At 48.3% G+C, this 21163-nt stretch overlaps 1 protein-coding gene and 1 long non-coding RNA gene across 11 annotated transcripts in view; both read right to left on the bottom strand.

The window, feature by feature from the left end:
- CD44 (CD44 molecule (IN blood group)) overlaps positions 1-15575 on the bottom strand; it is an 87917-nt gene extending 72342 nt beyond the window's left edge. For all 10 annotated transcript variants that reach the window (XM_086338637.1, XM_086338638.1, XM_086338639.1 and 7 more), the window contains exon 1: positions 15383-15575. In XM_086338637.1, the coding sequence (XP_086194763.1) occupies positions 15383-15449 (67 nt within the window). In that variant the 5' untranslated portion in view covers positions 15450-15575. The remainder of the gene's footprint in view (positions 1-15382) is intronic.
- A 1760-nt stretch (positions 15576-17335) lies between these two features.
- LOC147358418 (uncharacterized) lies at positions 17336-20891 on the bottom strand. The gene is made up of 2 exons (XR_015141639.1): positions 20596-20891; positions 17336-17464 (listed from the first exon to the last, which is right to left on the bottom strand). It is a non-coding gene; the product is annotated as an uncharacterized LOC147358418 (long non-coding RNA).
- Between the last annotated feature and the right edge of the window lie 272 nt (positions 20892-21163).

Here is a 21163-nt window from a genome sequence, read left to right as displayed (position 1 = left end):
ACATGGAGCTGCAGGGATCCTGCAAACACACTCACTGCTATTCATTGAGAAGTCTTCTCTGATGCTCTCAATCAGGCGCAGTCTCCCTGTTACATGCTCTCACAAGCTCCTGTACTTTTCCTTCTGAGCTCTGACCACAAGTGTAATTAAACAAGGGTGTAATGAGTTGTTTACAGCGTCTTCCCAGCTTGAGCATAAGTCCCATCACAGCAGAAACTGTGCCTCTCTTGTTTAAGATTGTATTCCTAGTGCCTGGCAGAGTGCCTGGCATATATTGGTATTCAGTAAATGCATGTTGAGTAAACAAATGCACCGTTTGAAAACCACTAACTGCTCAGAGAGGCTAGGTAAGAGCTAGGCCAGGCAATGCTGGGCCTTCTGGTTTCCAAAGGCTCATTGAGTCATAAAGGATCAAAACAAACACCAAGTATGCGTGCACAAGGTGCTACATAGGAAACCAGATCTGAGAGCAGTGAGGGCCCAGCAGAGTATAAACACCTGCCCTATTTCCCACTGTGTCACACACGCACACACAAAACCCAAGCCCAGGCCTATTTTCTCTTCCTCTCTGTCCCTCCAAATCTTCCGGCCCTGGTCAGCCACGTGTCCTCCTGTTTAGTGCCCTCTCCTATCATCTCAAAGGATGAAATGGAAAGGGTACTGGATGGAGGGTCAGAAACCAGAGTTTTGACTCCAACTGGCTGTGTGACCTTGGGCAAGTCATGTGCAGTCTTCGAGATGGCCTTCCCATAGTCATCCAAAAGAAATAGGTGGACTGTATCTTCCAGCACCTTTCCCCATCCCGACATGCCATCATCATTGGCTTTGTGTCACCAGATCCTGAAAACTTCTCACTTAGGGCCCTTTCTCCGCTTTTCTGTCTTTGGATCCATAATTCAGTGCTGCTATAGGATGCAGCTCAGCCTTGCACCTTCTAAGCCCTAGCAAAGACTCTGAAAACCCTCCCTCATTTGCCTCCAGCACTTTTATTGAGTCACTGCAGTAGGGGTATTGTGACACAACTTGGCAGGGCACCGCCATCCCCTGCAGGCTGGCTGTGTCTGCCCGCCTCCGGAAACGGCAGGATCAAGAACTTGAGCACATACCAAGGGCCCTAGATAAGCGCTGCCCTGGAGAGGAGGGCAGCACGTAGGAGAGCATTCCGAAGACTACAATTTCAATGACTGGGGTCAACCAGCAACAAGAGACAGAGATAAAGGTGAAAGTGACTTCAGGTAATAACAGAACCTTGTAGTTTCTATTCTAACATCACAAGTTTCTGCCTACCAGCACGAAACACTTTTACACCAGCAGGTAAAGGTGGAGAGGTCTAGGAGAGGCAGATGGATTATTACCCCCATGCCATTTCACACAGCGTACTGAAACATTAGACAGATAAAGTCAGCAGCCCAGGGTCACACAATTAGGCTTTGACACGGTGGGAATTAGAGCAGTGTCCTAATCTCACCCAGGGGCTATTTCCAATAGACTCCTGATGGAGCCTTTGTTTATCCCCTGGTTCTACCTTATCTTAGCTACCCAGACAGTGAGCTTGCTTTTTTCTCTTGGGGATGAACAGGGGAAAACTGGAGCCGCTCAGAGTGGGCTGACCAGCCAGAGTTCAGAATCCAGCCTTCTCGACTTGGATGCTCCAGCGGGGCCAGCCTATGGAATGTTACTACTGTTTGTATCTGGGAGGCAAGGAAGAGCCCCCCGTGGCAGCTGAGAATGCAGAGGCTCCAGGGCTGATAAAAGTTGTAATTAACATGCACATATACCCCTTTCATCTTCAAAGGCTTTAACTAACATGAGTTAGCTATGCCTCCTATCATCCCCATGGCTGAGGAATCATTTTCGTCTTCTCAGTTTACAAATGAAGAAGTTGATGCGAGAAGCTACTCTTGGCCACAAGGTCTGAGCCTTGTTCAGGGGAGATTCCTGGCTCCAAGCACCTTACTTCACTAGGGTTGATGGGAAAACAGAATGTGAATGAATCAGGAGAGAAGGCTCAGGGGACCAAACTCCTCTGGGAAAGGGGCTGCATTTATACCATTCTGGAAGGAGACTGAGTCTATGGTATGGCTATTTAACCAGATTAAGTGGGCTAAACTCCCAGCGTTACACACACTATCAGAAAGGTACACCAGAAAAGCCTGCTGCTCTACTGTGGTGATGTCTGTGTGATACAGGAGGGTCAAAGCCTCCATACTGCACCCATAACAGACATCATTAATTGACCACAGCACTCTCTGTGGACTTCCAGATGGCACTAGTGGTACAGAACCCAGTGTCAATGCAGGAGACATACGAGACGTGGGTTCGATCTCTGTGCCGGGAAGGTAGAGTCTGCCTGCAATGCAGGAGACCCAGGTTTGATCCCTGGGTCAGGAAGATCCCCTGGAGAAGGAAATGGCAACCCACTCCAGGATTCTTGCTGAGGAAATCCCATGGACAGAGGAGCCTGGCAGGCTACAGTCCATGGGGTCACAAGAGTCGGGCCTGACTTAGCAACTAAACCACCACCACCAATATTCTTGCCTGGAAAATTCCATGGAGAGAGGAGCCTGGTGGGCTGCAGTCCATAAATTCCATGGTCAGAGGAGCCTGCTGGACTGCAGTCCATAGGGTTGCAAAGAGAGTCAGACATGAATGAAGCGACTTAGCACACACGCATGCAATCTTTGTGGCTGAGCCAAGGTCTGACTTCTTAGCACAGCCTCTCAGGCAGCCTTGAGTAGTCAATGGGAAACGATACAGGAGCTGAAATCTGTTTGCTATTGCTGCCCTGCTGTAGAGCCTGTTTGCGATTCTCTTTAATTGCCAGAAGTTGCCAAAGTTAGCTCCAACATTGGAGCTAACCTTTTTCTGAACTCTGTCTAGCACTGTCTAAAGAGGGTGTCATGAGAACTTCTAAGTCTCTGGAACGGAATCTCATAGATGGTGCCACTTGATCACTTGGAATCTGTCCAACCTCATCCTTCACTGTTCTTCAACATGGTGTCTTTTAATTAAAGGGCATGGAGCCCCTTACTGACCCCAATCAAGTCATACTTATTTCCCCAACTTTAAACTTTCAGTTCATTCTTTATGCTTTCCTGAGTCGCTCTCCTTTCTCTGTTCATCTTACTCACACTCAATTCATTCTAAAATTTTACTGCTTCCGTGAAACCATCCTACACAATTGCCAACACAGAAATGTCTGCTCTCTTACATACTTTCTTCACTTGTTTAGTTCTTCTTTCACCAAACAGTAAATTCTCTGAGGACAGAAACTAGATCTACTTCCCTCACTTCTTTCCACAAAGACAATCACATAATAGTTTTTCGTGCATTTCTTGAATCAGTGGGTTTATCCCCATTTTACACCCAGAGAAACAGAGGCAACTAATAAAGAACCTTGCCCACAGTCATCCTGTAACTAAAATGGAAAAATGCCGAGCCTCCGCTGGCCACATGTGGTTCTCACTTCTTCTAGAAGGCAGTGTCTGGGGGATTGACTGGAGATACAGATGACTGGACCGTACCCAGCAATTACCGAGGACAATGTCAATGATAGGAGAACTGAATCCATTCAGAAGTATTTCATCTTCTGGTCAGTGGATTCTAGATGGATATGACACAGGACGCACCCAGGATGCACTCTGATCTGACCAGGGTTTTCAGTGACCGATAGAAGAGCAGAATCCCAACAGAGCATTTAGTCTCTGACTTACCACCTTGAAGTGAAGGGTTAGTCACTCAGTCATGTCTGACTCTCTGAGACCCCATAGACTGTAGCCTGCCAGGCTCCTCCGTCCATGGAATTCTCCATGCAAGAATACTGGAGCGGGCTGCCATTTCCTTCTCTAGGGGATCTTCCCAACCCAGGGATCGAACCTGGGTCTCCTGCATTGCAGGCAGATTCTTTACCATCTAAGACGCCAGGAAAACCCAACTTATCACCTGGACAAACTCCTAAGTAATGTAGTCTTTCTAACTTCCTTCCCCACATCCTGCCCTCACTGAGCAGGAAGAGTTTCTCTGGTTCCACAGAAAAGAAATAAATATCTTAGTAGGAGTGTGGAAGTTTCTCCATAGAAGAAGCAACTCACCATCTCAAAAGACTATCTGTACCACCTTGGTATATATATATTTCTTTGTTTTGTTTTCAGATTCCCATGGCAATCCTAGTTCTTTTCCCTAGGATGCTACAGCTCATCCTCTAAGCACTGCTTTGGCTGAATACTGTGGTTCATTTTGCACCAACATGTTACAGGGATCCCTTGAGGAAAGCTGAGAAATCCAATGTGTTCATGGAGCTTTGAGAGTGAAGGACACAATCTTTTCTCTTCTTCAGGGGTTGACTTCTCTAGCCTCTTGAAGCAATGTTTGTTCAAAGAATATTGCATCTGGAAATGAAGTGAAAGTCGCTCAGTCATGTCCGATTCTTTGAGACCCCATGGACTATACAGTCCATGGAATTCTCCAGGCCAGAATATCGGAGTAAGTAGCCATTCCTTTCTCCAGGGAATCTTCCCAACCCAGGGACTGAACCCAGGTCTTCTGCAGGCGGGTCCCTTACCAGCTGAGCCACAAGGGAAGCCCTATTGCATCTGGATCCTGTGGCTAATCCCAGGACTGACTTTGGGCAGTTTTAGCCGTGGGACTGACATCTGTTGCTAACTTCTCTGGCTTAGACTTCATCTGCTCACCCGCAGGGGGCCAGAAGGATCCGGAGGAGTCCTCTGAGCAGAGCACCTTGGCCCAGGAGTCCATCCAGCCAACTGGCATTTAGTGTAACTCGGTCCATATGCTTGTTGTTTCTGGTATGGACTAATAATTCACTTCTGGTATTTAACACAAACCAGGCATCACTTTTGTGTGTTGGGGGGCAGTTGTGGGGGCGGGGAAGGGACTGTATCATAGCGTGTTATTCCTTGCATTAACTTTCATGAGGCTTAGGTGTTCATGGGCCTGCAGAATGGTGGGCTTACAGAATGTGAGGCTGGGAAAGGACTGCACAGATCAACTAGAAGCCTGCTGTCTCATCTGACACATGGAAAATTGGAGGCAAATTGGCGTAAAATGATTGGCTCTGAATCACAGTCAATCAGTTACAGAGAGGTGCTGAAGAATTACAGGCATTTCTATACTCGAGGCGCCTTCTGTGTGCTAGACCCGAGCTCTGGACACTGGGTGCTGAACATTGTCCTAGACGCTTAATGTGTGCAGCCACTGGGGCTCATGCTGCTCCAATGGGGCCGGGAGGAGAATCAACCTGTTCCACAGCCCCTCCTCCTTCCACACAGCCCTCCTCCAAAGCCAACCTTCTCATTCCCATCCTACCACACGGAACAGCTGGTTCAGTACAGAGGTCTTTAAATCACTGAAAGAAAGAACTCCTCCCTTTTTTCCTTTTAACATAGTGACCAAGAAGCCCACCTCTTTTCTCTAAGTGTCACTGGAACATGATTTTGAGGCTTGGGTTCTGCGTGAGGTTAGATTTGGCAGTGTTGGGGCTGAGAGGCAGACAGACCTCTAGGAAATTAAGATCCTTGGTCTATGGACAAAACCCAGTGAGCTCTAAACTTTTCCTGGTTTGCCTGATACGTCAAACTCGAAGAAAGACACACTCAAATTAGAGCGAATGCAGAGTAAAATGATGTCAAGGAGATGTGAGGATCAGTATAGGAAGCACGAGAAAAAAAATAACAGGTTTCTGTATATCAGAAAGATTTAAAAAGATGAAAAAACATTAGCCAGAACCTATGAAAATCACAAAAGGTAAATGATAAAGATGGCTTTGCTAGCCAAATCTAGAACTTTCATTCATTCAGTCCAGCATTTATTGAACGTCTACTATAACTGAGAAACTGACAGATGGGAACCTCAAGGATACAAAATTGTACATAATGTACATAAAACAGAAGCTTTTCCCTAAGGAGCTTATAGACTCACCTGTGAAAGAGAACAGAGGCCATAATATAGCTCAGCAGCATCCTTTGAATTTTTTAGATAGAAATATGCTCGTGGGCTTTTCATGAATCATCAGGGAGAGACAACTAGTAGACAAAAGGGCAAAGCAAAAGTCACTTGAGGAAGTCTAGAGCAAAGGTCTCCAACCCCCGGGCCATGGACCAGTTTTGGTCTGCAGCCTGTTAGGAACCAGGCTGCACAGCAGGAGGTGAGCAGTGGGTAAAACTAAAACCATCTCCCCGCCCTGTCCATGGAAAAATTGCTGCCCATAAGACTGGCTCCTGGTGCCCAAAAGGTTGGGGACTGCTGGTCTAGAGGGATGAGTCTGACATCTAAGGTTGACCTTGGGAAGATAACTAATTCTATCACAGAGAATCCACTACAAAGATGAAATTCTGGGCAGGAGATTTCTATGGCAGTATTACTTGTCTCTCCAAACTCTGCTTTATGTCTATGTGACCAGCTTTCTTGTGGGTACCTATACCCTTGTCCTCCCCTTGTAGGGAAGTGTGGCCCTGAAACTCACTGGTGGCTGAGGGGCTGACTCAGTGACGTCAGCTGGTCTGCTATAGACTATAAGATGATGCTCAGCTCTGTTGGAATCTGTTTCATGAACTGGACACATGCAACAATGGCAACATTCGTAACTGGCATACAGTATTTATGCCATTTGATACTTTTGGAGCCAGGGGCCTGGATAGAAATGATCTTCCAAGCCAGAGGCAAGAGACCAGGTCTGAGCTGCATGGAATTGTTCCTTTCTCCCTGGCATCTCAAGTTCCATAATGGTGAACACTTGTGAAGAGGCCTTATCATCCCCACTCTAATATCCTGGTGGGTTCTCTCTGAGAGAGGAAGTACAAGATGCTGCCTAGATCCACTATTGATGTGTGGTTTCTTCTAGAAGGCACTGCAGACCTACTCAAGTGCAAAAAGATGTACTGAAATTGAAACAGACGGGGTTCTGTGAGGAGTCGCTGCTCCCGGGCCAAAGGCCCAGCTGCCTACCTACAGGCTGAGTCGGAGGTCTCAGGGGCCTTTGCTTCCCCCTTTCTGGGAGAGCACCCAGAAGAAATGCTACATGCCCTCTCCCATGCAAAGGCTACCTGCTGGGCCAAACAGCAGCCAAGCCACAGGTCTGCACTGGAGCTGGGAAGAAGGGCAGAGTAAATGTCTAGTTTTGGCCCAATTTCATGTGCCCAGAGTGAGCATGGCCTGCTGCCTGACACTCTTCGCTCTCAGAGTCTATCCTTCTGTCTCCAATTCGAGCTGGTAGAGAAGGTCCTGGCATTAAGGACCCTTAAGCTGAGGGCAAACGTTTTCACTGCTGTTCGACTGGCTCCTCTCCCAACTTTATCCTGTCATGAGCCAAGGTCCTAGACGATGGAGCCATCAGTCAGCAGCGTTCATCCACCATCCAGGGAACAAGTATGAAGTGATACTGAACAAATGACTCGGTTCACCACCCCCTGAATCCTACTCCTTCCTCAACTTCCCCCACTCCACATCCCATATGGAAGTAAGCAGACCTTCTATCCAGGAACTGGAATGAATGAGCCGCACAGAGTAGGAATGGGAAGACGTTTCCATGACAACTTCTTTCTCCTTCATATTTGCAGCTCCAGCCCCCTCCTCTGACATCATGCACATAAACGGAGAGCAAATCCAGCTCTGTGGATGTTATGATCCTGCCCAGCAGTGTACTAGCAGGTATGAAGACAACCAGTAAGCATACTAGCAGGTATCACTGTTTGGGTTTCTGGACACCCTGATGTCTTGATATACTAAGGAAGGCAGAGCAATGCGGTCAGCAAGGACATGAACCCTGTAGCTAGACCACCTGGACTTGAAACCCAGCTCTACTGCTTACCAGCTCCGTGGCCTTGGGCAAGTTATTCAAATTCTCTATGCCTCTGTTTTCTCATATGTAAAAGAGGGATAATACGAGCACGCCTTCCTAAGGTTAGTGCATGGATTAAACATGTTAGTAGAGGGAACAACAGGATGATGTCAGCATGTGGTCAGGACTCCGTGTTTGCTATTATTATCAACAGTAGTGACAGTATCTCCAATATATACAACTGACTGCAAAGAAACAAACACGAAATGTACAAGAGCTCTAACTCTCCAGAAAGGTTGAGGGTTAGAAAGATGAACTTTCAGGCACAGCTCAAGGAGACTCACCATGACACCATGGCAAAGTCTCAAAATTACTGGTCTCTGTGAATTCTCTCTCTCCCTAGAATTTTGCACTTAACATTCACTCTCAAAAACTGAAGACTCGGGAAAGATTTTGGGGACCTAGGTTTTGCAAATCACCTCCTTGGTGACTCAGCCCTTCCCCACCCACCTGGGACCTATCTGCCCACACTTGTTCTTAGGAGAGACTCTTGCCTCAAGAGGACACACCCAGGCAGCCGATGCACCCCCAAACTCAGGGAGATCTGGGTTTGTGAGGTTCTGGACCCCCCTGACACTCACCCTTCATCCTGCCCCCAAGTTTCACGGGGTGGATGAGCCATGGGTAGGCAGGACCTGCCCCATTTGTGGTCAGCGTCACACGTGGCAAGCTCCATGGAGACAAAGCACCGTTGGCCTCCACATCAGACGTCAGGCTTTGCTGAAGACCTTTAGTAGCTGCAGGAGTCCCACAGAGAAGGCAAGGATCTTCTGGGAAGTTCTTCCACTTCTCTGCCAGCTGCTAACACCTTCCAGAAATTGGAAGGGGGCAGTGTTGGAGGGGTTGGAAGGGAGAGTGTGGGTCTCTCACCCAAGAAGTCCAGCGTCAGATTAGCATCTCCAAAATAAGCCAGCGTTCCAAGTGGGCCACTGCCCAAGAGTGTTTTATTTTGAGGTTTCAATATGGGACTGGGTGTCATCATCCGGCCTAACTCCCACTCCCTCCTTGGCCCAAGAAGTGAGTCATCCTGTCCTTAGACAGACGTCCCCAGTCACGGCAAGCAGCCACCAAAGCCGCAAACAGATGGGTGATCTCCCTACTTGGGCAGACCAAAAACGAGTCCTGTGGTGGGCCACTGTCCAGCCAAGTGCTCATCTCAGCCTTGTCCTGGAGGCAGTCCCCATCACCACTATCATGTACAGATAGAGGCCTCTGCATCTTAGGTAGACTGTGCAGCATGTCTTCATATACCTGGATGTAGTAATTTCTATATTCTAAATATTCATTTCAGTTCCACAGTAACAGATAACAAATATGGGCCAGGACTGGGTTCTGAGACTACAAAAATGAATGCGATTCCATCCCTGATGTCAGGGGGGCCCCCCACAACACTGCAGAAGAGAGATAAGAGAAGATCTATCTGGTCTGGGGTTTTCCGCCAATGAGAAGTGTGAAAGTCATGAGCACCTCTTGGCCCCAGAAAATAAATATGCTTATTGATCTTAATTTCCCTGTGCAGTTTTTAGGCTAATTAACTGGGGACCTGTGGAGACCAGATATCTCCTTGTCAGAGACGAGGTTGGCCACCATTCAGTGATGCCAGGGATTCTCAGCTGGGGGTGACTTTATCACCACCCCCCCGTTTGGCCATGTCTGGAGGCTATATAGGCTGTCACACCTGGCCAGGGGGCGGGGTGGTGGCGGTGGCAGGCGTGCACTTTCAGAATCTAGAGTGTGAATATACCAGAGATGCACCATCAGCTGCTATCCAGGAAACCGTCCACTCGACCACAAGCTACTTGAGAGCGAGGACTGTGCCCTGTAGACCATGAGTTCTCAAGACTGCTTGGTGCACCAAATGGGCAGCAAGTGTGTGAGCATTTGCTGGATATATTGCCCAGTTAATGAACTTGCTCAAGAGTGGGTAAATGAATGGCAGGGCAACAGAAATACACACGGCCTGGGCTTATTACCGCTTCTTCAGATGCTCAAATCTTCTCTTGTGCACACAGCCCCCTCTTCTTCCCCATCACTGAGTCCCCCAGGCCTCCTGCCTGTGTCTTAGCTCGGCAAGGCTGTCAGTCTTGTGGTCCTAGTTGGGCATGCTGTCACTCCTTGGTACGGTGTTCCCATGTAGAACCTTAAGGTTCTTGGATACAGTCCTGCTCTCCCACATTTAATTCCCCTGTGATACCCAGTATGGTGTGGGACCCACAGAAGACACCTTATACAAACTTAACGACTGACCAGCAATACCACATTATGGGTAGACACATGCAGATGCTTACACACCTATGGGCACACCCACCATGTATATGTCCACACCTAGCAATGTGTGTCATTTTTCTTGGGGCTTCACATATTGGGATGATCAAGAAAGAGAGAGCAGAGGGGCACAAATGTTCCTCTCCAAAGTATAAATTTTCTGAACCAGATAGCAATTTAATTGGATAGTAATTTAATTAGGCTGATTCATGAGCTGTGGAGATTTGATTTTCACTTATGCGAAAATCCATGCAAGTTTCTGACTTCTAATCACACAAAGTCATGCAGTTCTTTGTAGAAAAAAAATCTATATTAAGTCAAAATATACATTGGACTTCAACTGGTAGAATATATGCATGTTTGAAATCCTGACCCTCCTGGAAAATCCAGAGTTCCCAACCAGACTTCAACTGGTAGAATATATGCATGTTTGAAATCCTGACCCTCCTGGAAAATCCAGAGTTCCATGCCAAGCCAGATCCCACAACCACACACTTAAGAAAACACTCTGGCAGATCGGGCTGGCTTCCCAAATCCTTGCTGGGCAGCTTCGAGGGAGCACACTTTTTAAGAAAAATATCAACTTGCTAAGGGATTAAGAGTGGCGTTCCAATTTAAGGTTGGAGGCATCAGCCTCCCCTGGCGAGTCTAGAGAACACTGGTGTGTTTCCCACTGAAGCAAAGACACAAAGGAAACTGAGTCATCAGCATCTGGCTGTGCAACCCCTCAGACATTCTCTCTGAAGCAGAAAAGATCCCCTTTGAGAACTCCACTTGGTCTGGCGGGATTTGCACCTGCTTCAGTTCATTCTTTCACAAGACCCACTTCCCTTTCAGTCTCTTGGTGGAGTCAACTAAAATGGAGGGCAAGACAAGGGTAGCCAGTAACTCAGCCCCCATCCCAGCCAGGATGGGTGGCCGGGGGAGGCCCGCTTCCCTCCCACAACCTCCTCTTCACCTGGAACCGTCTGACACTCAAGGCCAAGCTGAAATCTCACTTGAGTGGCCACGTGTCACCTCACACCCAACACCGATGTTCCGTTCAAGATCCTTGCCTTTTCTAGAGAACCGTATCAGCCCATCACCGGGGTCCTCGACACTCCCCCTCACTGGGGCACACACAAGCTGCTAACCGCTGAGGGTTTCCACTGAGCATGTAACAAGGGGGCTTCCTGGGCCATTGCACCTAGAATGCTTGCAGGGTCAGAGCCTCTGCAAGCCCCCCCACCCTTTTTTTTGTTTCCAGGCAGAAAGCCTTGCCCTGACTTGTCTCTTAGACAAGGAACAGCCTCTCCCTTTTTTCCAAGCCTGCAAATGAGAGCATGTCTAGAAGGGCAGCTGGACTCTGATAAGGGAATTGACTTATTTTAGTAACAAATAGCTAGGTTGGCATCTCTCGACAGCTGTGGCCAGGACTGGAGAGAGACAGGCCAGGGCAGAGCAGGGCAGCCAAGTGTTCTCAGCCTGCCGGGGAAGAGGAAAGTCACTCATCCCAGGCTTCATGTTTGCTGGCCTCACACAATTTCCAGAGTCCTCCAGAGGGAAATACCGAATCAAAGGAACACAGGCGCTGGAGGCTAACACAGAGGATGTGGGACAACAGAGGACCCCAACTCCATCACTCATACTAGCTGTGTGTCCTCGGGCAAGTCATTCCATCTCCCTGAGCCTCTCAACTTCTTTATCTGGAAAATGGAATGAAAAGATTGCTAAACATACACAGGGCTGTTGCGAAGCTTATATTGGATAACCTGTTCAAAGCCCATGGCTGAATGCCTCGTATGAAGTTGTGTGCGTGTGTGCTCAGTTGCGTCCGACTCTTTGTGACCCCATGAACTGTGAAGCCCTCCAGGCTCCTCTGTCCATGGGATTTTCCAGGCAACAATACTGGAGTGGGTTGCCATTTCCCCCTCCAGGGGATCTTTCTGAGCCAGAGATTGAACCCACATCTCCTGCGTCTCCTGCCTTGCTGGCAGATTCTTTACCACTGAACCACCAGGGTCAGTGCTCAGTAAATGGTATTTCCTGCAGATTTAGGTCCCTACTTCGTAGAGGAACCGAGTGTCAGGCTTTTCAAGCTGGGATGCTGCTAACTGAGAGGGATCCAGCAACACTCCAGGAGACACTGGACAGTTCAGAGGCTCGATAAAAAGAAATTTATCATCTTTATTCTTACATTAAACTCAAACTGGATATATTGTCGAGGAAAATATAAAATTGTATTGAGCGTTTAAAGACAGCAATTTAAGGTGTGTTGCTACCTCTGTAGACCACACATTCCCCACCCACTGTAAGTAGTGGAGGTGGGGCTCAGACCTGGAGGATTAAGGTATTTCAGAGACCTGAGGTTTGGAAAGTGTCCTGTGCTAACACTCAGCCTGAGAGAGGGGAAGTCACCTTTCTCTCTTTGGGGGATCTGTTTCCTCCTTGGGAAAAAGAAAGGGTTTTTCTAAATGATTCTTGGAGTCCCCGTCTCTGAGTCTACAATAGTGAGTCAAGAAATATTTCTTGAATGAGTGGAAAGGGATCTGTCATAAACTAAGAATTTCACACTGCCCAGCAGCCTCTCCAAATTGCGTGGGCCAAACTGGAAAAAGAACGGAAACTTTTTCTACTGGCTGCAAGACTCAAACACACCTACTTGGCACTGTGCCTTTGCAGGAAGGAAGATGTCCATTGTGTATTTGGGGAGCAACTGAATTAACTGATGCTAACCAACCTCAGGGGTAATGGAGGTTGGCTTTGTTGCTGCTTCACCCAGGAAAACACAGCCAAAAGTTTAACTCCCAGAAAGAGGGGTCTCTAATGCTCAGAGGGATCAGAGCGGTGCCAGCCAGCCCCAAAGCCCCAGAGCTCTTAGCTGCACCCCTCTTTCTAAACACCAGGGGCACAATTCTCTAGCAAGGACCTCTCACCCACAGAGGACAGGAGGCAGACAGGTACAGAAGGCTCACTTCACTGCTCTTTACCCAGGGCTACTTTCTTCCTTCCATGTGTGAAACCTGGTTCAACATATCTGTTCTCCAACTTAGAGTTTGGGTCCAATGCTGCTTAACTGTATTTGGTCATGTCTCTACTTCTTGCTTTTCAGTATGAAGATCAAACCCCTTCTTCCTCCCCAAATCCTTGCCACTTGCCGAAATGTCCACATTGTCCTCCAGAGCCCACCGCCTTTGCTGGTGGGGCACCAGAAGAGTCTCCCCGCCTCCTCTTTGTCCTTCCTCTCTCTGCCGGCCCAGCCCGAGCCCACTGTTAAGTCACATCTCCTTTCCAAGCCTCAGTTCCTTCCAAATAGCTTGATAAGCGCATGAAAGCCTGGGCCCAGACAGCTATTGCTACTGGCATTTTTTTGCGCTTCCTCCAAATGACGCTGCCCAAAGGGACCACGGAAACCCAGAGCAGGAGTAAGCCTGCCCATCTAGGGGGAAGGCAGGAACTTCAAGGGTCAGGACAGTACCAAATATCGGGGGATGGGGCCCTTTAGAAGAATTTGGGCTACAGGATGGAAAGAGTCAGGAGTCAGAATCCTCAGAAGCAAAGCAGAAGATGCCCCAGGGAGGTAACATATAAATGGACTTCCCTATAGGCGAGAGAGAGAGAGAGAGAGAGAGAGAGAGAGAGAGAGAGAGACACCAGCCTGGTTCCTCTTCCCTGAGGCCAGGCTCACAGCTCTCCCTGAAATCTTTCCCTCCTCTCTCCCATCCCAAGTCTTTCTGCCTTTCAAGAGATCCTTGGAGCTCCAGTTCCCCTTTGAAAGCCTCCTCTAGAGCCTCTGGTCCACCACCTCCTTCCACAAAATCCTTTCTGAGTTTGTCCATGTCATACATGCCGCTTAACCAGTGCTAACTAAGCAACAGGCAAAGAAGCTTGGTTCACAGAACCAGCAGTCTTCTGACTGTGTGAACACAGACAAGTCACTTAACCTCTCTGAGCTTCGGTTTGTTGCCCTCCTGCAAAACAGGGCTAACGACAGGACACTTCTCAGTGGGCCATCGTTGAGGGTAAAATGAGATAACGCATGTAAAGAATTTAGCACAGTGCCTGGCCCAGCCCAAATGTATAGTAAATGGTGGCTGGTGCTGCCATTGTGATTACTGTTAATTATTATTATTAATTATTATTTTTCTGATTCAGGAATCTAAATCCTAGACCCTTACTTATCCTCAGTCTAAAGTATCCCGGTAGGACTGTGTCTCTTACTTTCCTGGTACCCCCAGAGCTGGGTTTAATAAACACTTGCTGAGTAGAATTAACCATAGGTTGAGCTGTCTTAATGACCCATCTGGCACTTCTTAAAAGAAAAATTAATTTTGCTAGCGATAAGCAAATCAGCCATGTAATTATCTGTACATATAAAGACAAAGAAAAGGAATGCTGGGAGTTCAGCCTTGCCAGAATACCTCACACGCAGCCACCCCCTCGACAGCCCCTGAGAGGCACCGACCCTGTGGGGATGGGATACCGGCTCCGGGATCCCTGATGCCACCCAGGAGACTGCTTCCCTGTCCTGCTCCGAGGCTGCCAGGCACCCATTGGGAGCCACATGACTGTCTGGATTTCCCCTAACTGATTGGCAGCCTGCAGGAGGTTGCCAGGATGGAGCAGCTGGCCGAGTCACTGCCTATCCTACTCACACTCCCTGCCCCAGGCTGGCACCTCGTGGCGACCCAGAACCTTGCCACAGAGAAGGTTCAAGTTCCCACAAGCGTTAAAATTGTTCGTGACTGGAGCCAACTGTAAGAGCTTTAGAACCTAGGTGAAAAGGGAGAGCCACAGGAACGCGGGACCCCCTTCTGGGAAGCTTGTTGCCACCAACCCTCACACATGGCAACAGTGCCCACCTCTATGGCCACCTCGCCAACACCCCTGTCCCTACCCCAGCCCCTGTCTCTGCCCTGCGCAGCCTGGCTTCAAGCGCCCTTGGGCACAGGAGTCTGTTAGTCCAGACACAGGCTGCGCGCACCCAGGAGTACAGCTCCTTTCTGCCTTGTGCTCCACCGGCTCCAACCACCCCACCCCAAACCGCGCGCCAACAGCCTGCTGCCCAAACAGCGCCAACTTTTCTGCGCTCTTTCTCTTCGCCGTTCCACAAAACGGTGCTTCCCACCGACAGGCTCTCCAAGAGCTTAGCGCAAATCCTCGCCCGGTCCTCCTTCGCCAAATCCCAGCCGCTCACCGCCCATCTGACCCCGACCCCCCAGGGCCAACGGAGCCCGCACGGCTGGGTCCGGGCCACTCCCTCCCGTCCGGGCGGGCACTCACCGATCTGCGCCAGGCTCAGCTGCACGAGGCAGAGTCCCCAGGCTGCGCGCCACCAAAACGTGTCCATGGCGTCGGAGCGACCGACCGAGCGAGCGGAGTGGAGCCGGAGGGGCCGGGCGCTGGGCGGGGGCCGGCGGAGCACGGGGCAAGCAGGGCGCCCGAACCTGTCGGAGGCTGGGGTCCGGCTGGCAATAAGGGCGCCTCGGAAGTTGGGTGCAGTTTTTATTCGAGGGTTGAGAGAGTGACCTAAGAGGGAGGGAGCGAGGGAGGACACACCCAAGCGAAGGGGCTGGGACTAAGCAGCCGGCAGAAGTTTAAAGACGTACCAGCTCTCCTTAGCCCTGGCCCCTCCGCCCCCGCCCCGTTCTCCCCCGAGATAATAAAGCGGGGTGCCTGGGCGCGCACCCCGGAGGGCCGAGGGGCCCCCGTGCACCCAGGACGCACCGACTTTTCTCTCCTGGCGGCTGGGAGCGCAGCCTTTGGACGCAGGAGGGAATGACTGAGTCCTGAAACCTCGCCCCTTTGGGTTCAGCTTCTGGCCTCTCCCCTCCACGAAGTTTCTCTTTTGACTCAGGCTGGGGAACTCTTCTCTGTGGGTTTCACAGGCAGCTGGATATTCTGGGAGAGGGGCTGGGACAGTGGAAGTGTGGTTTTTCCCTGCCCATGGTCGGGAGCTTGCGATTCTTCCAGGGGAGGAAGAGCTCATCGACCTTCCCTTGAAAGAGAAGGGAGTTCATTAACACGCTTCGGGTGGACTTTTGATTCTTACCAGGACTGCTTAGGGAAAGCTAAGCTAGCCAGCCACGGGGCTGGTATTTGGCTCTACTGACCTGTGCATCATCTTCCGGTCCCAGGCTGGCACCTAGTTCCATCCATCCATTCCTCCTTGGCTTACTCACACTCTCACTCATCCTCCCAAACACCCACAGATTCCTCTATCTACCCATTTTATCTTATGTCTCTCCAGGGCTCACACATCTGTCTACCCTCCTGTCCATCAGTATGCACTCACATGCACCCAGCCTCCAGCCATTTATCCAGCTACATATCCTTTCGTCTACCCATCCATCAACCACATTTTTTTCCAACCACCCTCCCATACAACTTCTCATCCATCTATTCTTAATCTTTTCACATCTCTTTGTAAATTCACATCCATCTGTATACTGTTCTCCCCTCTATCCATCCATACCCACATATCTGTTCATACATGTACTCACACATCATCTATCCGCCCATCCATCCATCATCTACATATCCTTTCATCATTTTACCCCTCCTCTCACCCACCCACACATCGATCCCTTCTTTCTTGCTCCCATTTATATTCCTATCTATGTGAATGTTAATCCACTTTCTATTCTAATCTGTTCTACTCAGCAAATCTCAGAAAAGGGAGGAGATTGTCATATTCCTCATTTTGAGTTTGAAAAACCATACTTTGCATTATAATTCCATATCTATCTGTAACATTGTGATGCAATATTTGAAAAGCAAATGTAGCATTTATTGCTAACTTGGACTACTGAAAGTAAATCTGAATGGAATTCTTGCCTGGTGAGACACACAGAATATGATAGAGGTTACCCGAAACTGTGACAAGACCCTGAAAGAGCCTTTCCAGCATTTTTAAGGCAAAGTAATCACTTTTTTATTTCGGAGAGCAATTGGAACATTTGATCAGATAAAAAGGTTGAAGGAGGACAGCAAGATATGAGGCTAGGGGGTAAGCAGGGGCCAGTTTGTAAATTATACTAGGAAGTTTGGAGCTTGATCCCTAAGAAACAGGAAGTCAATGAAAGTTTACTTTGCTGTTCTGTTGTTGTACTAAAATACACCTAATAGAAAATTTAACATTTTAGCCATTAAGTAGCTTTTCATGCACTCACGAAATTGTGCAGCCATCCCCACTGCTTTAGTTCAGGCTGCCATAATGAAGTACTATGGACTGGCTGGCTTAAACGACCGATTTATTTCTCACAGTTCTGGAGGCTGAGAAGTCCACCATCAGGGTGCCAGTACGGTCCGGTTCTGGTGAGAACACTCTTCTGGTTTGCAGAGAGTCATCTTCTCTGTCCTGTCCTGTCCTCACAAGAGGGAGAGAAGGGGATGGAGGGGGAGAGAGAGGACAAGCTCTTTTGTGTGCATCTGCTTATAAAGGCACTAATCCCATTCACGGGAGCTCCACTCACATGACCTAAACTACCTCTCAAAAGCCCCACCTCCTAATAGTCTCACAGTGGGAGTTAAGATTTCAACATATGAACTTGCAGGGAGACAAACATTTAGAACAAATGCTATGTAGTTCAGTGTGAGTTTTGAGTTGGGAAGAGCCTGCTTGACTAGGGGCTGTTCTTGCATTTTCAGGGAGAGTATTTGGAGCTGAAAGATCGCTGGACTTACTGTTCCCCAGCTGCTCAGTGGCTGACATTCCACGTCTCAAGGGGTGGCCTGTCTGAAACAAAGAGCCCCACTTGACCAACAGGTACACTGATAAACGCTACAGTAGTAGCTGACTTGACCGAGCCATCTGTGACCAAGAGGACACTTTCCTTCAGCAACTGGGGGCAACCTGGCTTCCAGGCAGATCTTCAGGCTCTAATCACGTGAGACACCAGCCCTGGTGAGTTTCATGGAAAGAACACTGGACAAGGAATGACCTTGGCTGTCTTGTGTCACCTCCAGGGTTTTCAGCTTTTTTCCTTGTTTGTTTTGTTTTGGAGAAGAAGGGAAAAGTGGACTGGGTATTTGTAGTCACTAGAAACACTGGAAACATGTTTGTCTTTCTGTTCCATGGAACTAGGTATTTCCTTGGAGACTCCACAGAAACACAGGGATCAAAGCAAAGGCTTAGGTGTGGGCTATGCCTCCCCCTACGGGAGAAGGAAATGGCAACCCACTCCAGTATTCTTGCCTGGAGAATCCCTGGGACAGAGGAGGCTGGTGGGCTGCTGTCCATAGGGTCGCAGAGTTGGACATGACTAAAGCAACTTAGCATGCATGCATGCCTTGGAGAAGGAAATGGCAACCCACTCCAGAATTCTTGCCTGGAGAATCCCTGGGACAGAGGAGCCTGGTGGGCTGCCATCTATGGGGTCTCACAGAGTCAGACATGACTGAAGCGACTTAGCAGCAGCAGCAGCATGCCTCCCCCAACTAGAGTCCCCATCCCAGCCACAGAGCTCCCTCTGGCATCAATGTTATACACTAGACTGCTGAGTGAGATTTCATTTTGACAAAGAATTTTACTTCACGCAAATATTAAAAACCACTAGACTGGGTCATCTTGAACCCTGGTCCCCTCTTGTGCAGTAAACAATCAGCAAAGGAAAAAACGGGTACGAAACTGTTTTGCAAACTGTAGAGGGGCATGCAAATTCTCAGGCATCGTAATTAGGATTCTTCTCCCAGGGGAGATCTTTTGCCAGCCTGCTTCCCGATAATTCAGTGCTGGACTGAGGTTGTTTGCCCCCATGCCACAAACGACTCATTTCAAACTGACCTGGTGACTTACTAAGTCAGGGCCACCCCTTGGGAATTCCTGGAACACCTCTCAGAGCAAACCCCACTCCCTTTCCACCCCCGACTCCCCTCCTCTACTCTGCCCACACTACTGGCCTCACCAGGACTTTCCCTGCTCTTTTCTGAGCCTCTGTAAAGCTTAAATCCTCAAAATTGCTATTTTTAGGTGGTCAGTGTCTATTGCAGGGGATACTTTTCTAAGCCAAACTATGAGACATGGGAAAGTGACAAAGAGAGCTTGAATTGATCTGGGTTGACGTGAGATTACACTATTTGGGAAGAATCCAGGATGCAGTCAGCAGCCTTGGATGAGGAAACCCCAGTCTGAGCCTCGGCTCTCCCGCTTATCAGGCGGTGACTTTATTCGGGTCTCTTAACCTTTGGGAGTTTTGGTTATCCTGTCCACAAATAACACAAATTCTCATCTCGTTGACGTTAATAAGAATGTTATCACAGTGATGAGAAGTAATTGAAATAAGGCATCAGGACTCTTTCCTGGGATCCCTGCCTCATGATGGGAAACTATGATCCACCAACCCCTAAGCTATCTAGGGAGAGGATCATGTCTGCCTTGGGTCCCAGGACTAACTCAGTTCCGATGCCTGGTAATTGCTGTCTCTAGCGTTGGTGCTGCGCTCAGTAAATAAACACGACATAAATGCAAAAATACTATCGTTCTTTTCCCTCCCAACACACTTTATAGGGTGACTTCAGGAATCACATGATCCAACAGGTAGAAGCATTTAAACAACCTGACACTTTTGAGACATAGGCAGGCAGCAGTGTCTTTCTGGACGACCACTTTCAGCAGACCCAGGACAGCCGGAGCATAGTTCCCTCTGGCAGACTAGACTTTGTTTATTTTCCTTCCTAAAATATTGGGGCCTGCTGGCTATTATTACTGACTAATAATAAATTGTGGTGTTCTTGAGCAAAGAAAAGTCAGATCTAAACCAAATGTTAGCAGGCCTGTGTGGAGTAAGGCTGGGAGATGGAAACTGAATCATGGGATTTGAGGATTATGAACATAGCAGGCCACTGGGCTCTTTTAAAGGGATAACAACCAGTTCTTTTCTCCCAGAGATGGAGCAGTTTGGCAAAGTAAAGAAAAAGTGTCATTCTGGTTCAGCTTTCACTCAAAAAATAAATCCATTCTTAGATCACCCTCCCAGTGTGAATTCCACACATTCCCATGAGCAGCAATGAAAAAGCTCTTGTGAAATAATTACTAGTGAAGTCCCAGTATATTGGTCATTTGGGATGCAGTCTTCAAGATAAATAGATGAAGTTGCATGACTAACTGGTCTTGAGTTAACCGAGTGTGACTATGGAGCTGAGCCTTTAGGATTACTAAGGCTTTCAAAGTATGGCAACCGAAGTAGCCAGTGTATCCTGAAAATGAAGGGGACAGGGTGCCTCTGGAGTCTAGGTAGGTCCATGTCATTTGCAAAATGAGGTTGACACATGCCTTTGGAAGTTAAAAGGGTGTGCCGTTGGACCAAATCCCTCAGCTGGATAGAAACTAATTTAGAAATGTGAACTGTCAAAAATGAGATTTGAATGAATGGTATGTGACCTCAGGTAGTAGCCTAATTAGGAGGAAGACAAGGGAGAATGTATACTGTCTGCACAATTATTTAAAAGAAATATAATTATATTCCTTTTAAGTGTGGAATAAGTAAAATTCTTACCTATTCATCTTCTCTCCACATCATGCGGATTGTTAGTTAAACATCTCTGGAAAGTCTTTAAGGGGGTCTTCATCACCGGACATTTAAGCATGATGTATGTTGGTCATACCTGTAATTGAAATGCAATGGTGGCTGATATCCTTGGGGTAATCTGAAAATTGTTCTCTTCATCCGTTTGCTATGTGACCATGTGACTATTAGGTGCAGAGCAAAATTCAAACATTTTTGATTCTATCATAATTAGTCATCACCACCAGTCACCACTCTTGTCACTACCACTCCCCCCACTATTATGTAACCACCACCACCGCTACATCATCATTATCACTGCCTACCCATATCACCATCATCTGTGCTGCTGCTACCTCAGCCTCATCATCATAGACCTCACAGCTAGACACCAGTGCTTAGCGTATCCTAAACTGTACGCCATTTAGTTATCCCGACAGCCCTATGAAAAGTGCGTTCCTGTTTTACAGAGAAGGAAGCCAAGGTTCAAGAATGTTAGGTGACTAATCCAAGGCCTAATCTTCATTTTACTTAAAAGAAGCCTCTTTTGCCATTAAGA

The sequence above is a fragment of the Bos grunniens genome, chromosome 15 (assembly GCF_055505025.1).
Source record: "Bos grunniens cultivar Pamir isolate PY7600 chromosome 15, Bosgru_T2T1.0, whole genome shotgun sequence".
In the NCBI taxonomy this organism is placed as follows: domain Eukaryota; kingdom Metazoa; phylum Chordata; class Mammalia; order Artiodactyla; family Bovidae; genus Bos; species Bos grunniens.
This window is presented reverse-complemented; position numbering and strand designations above follow the sequence as displayed.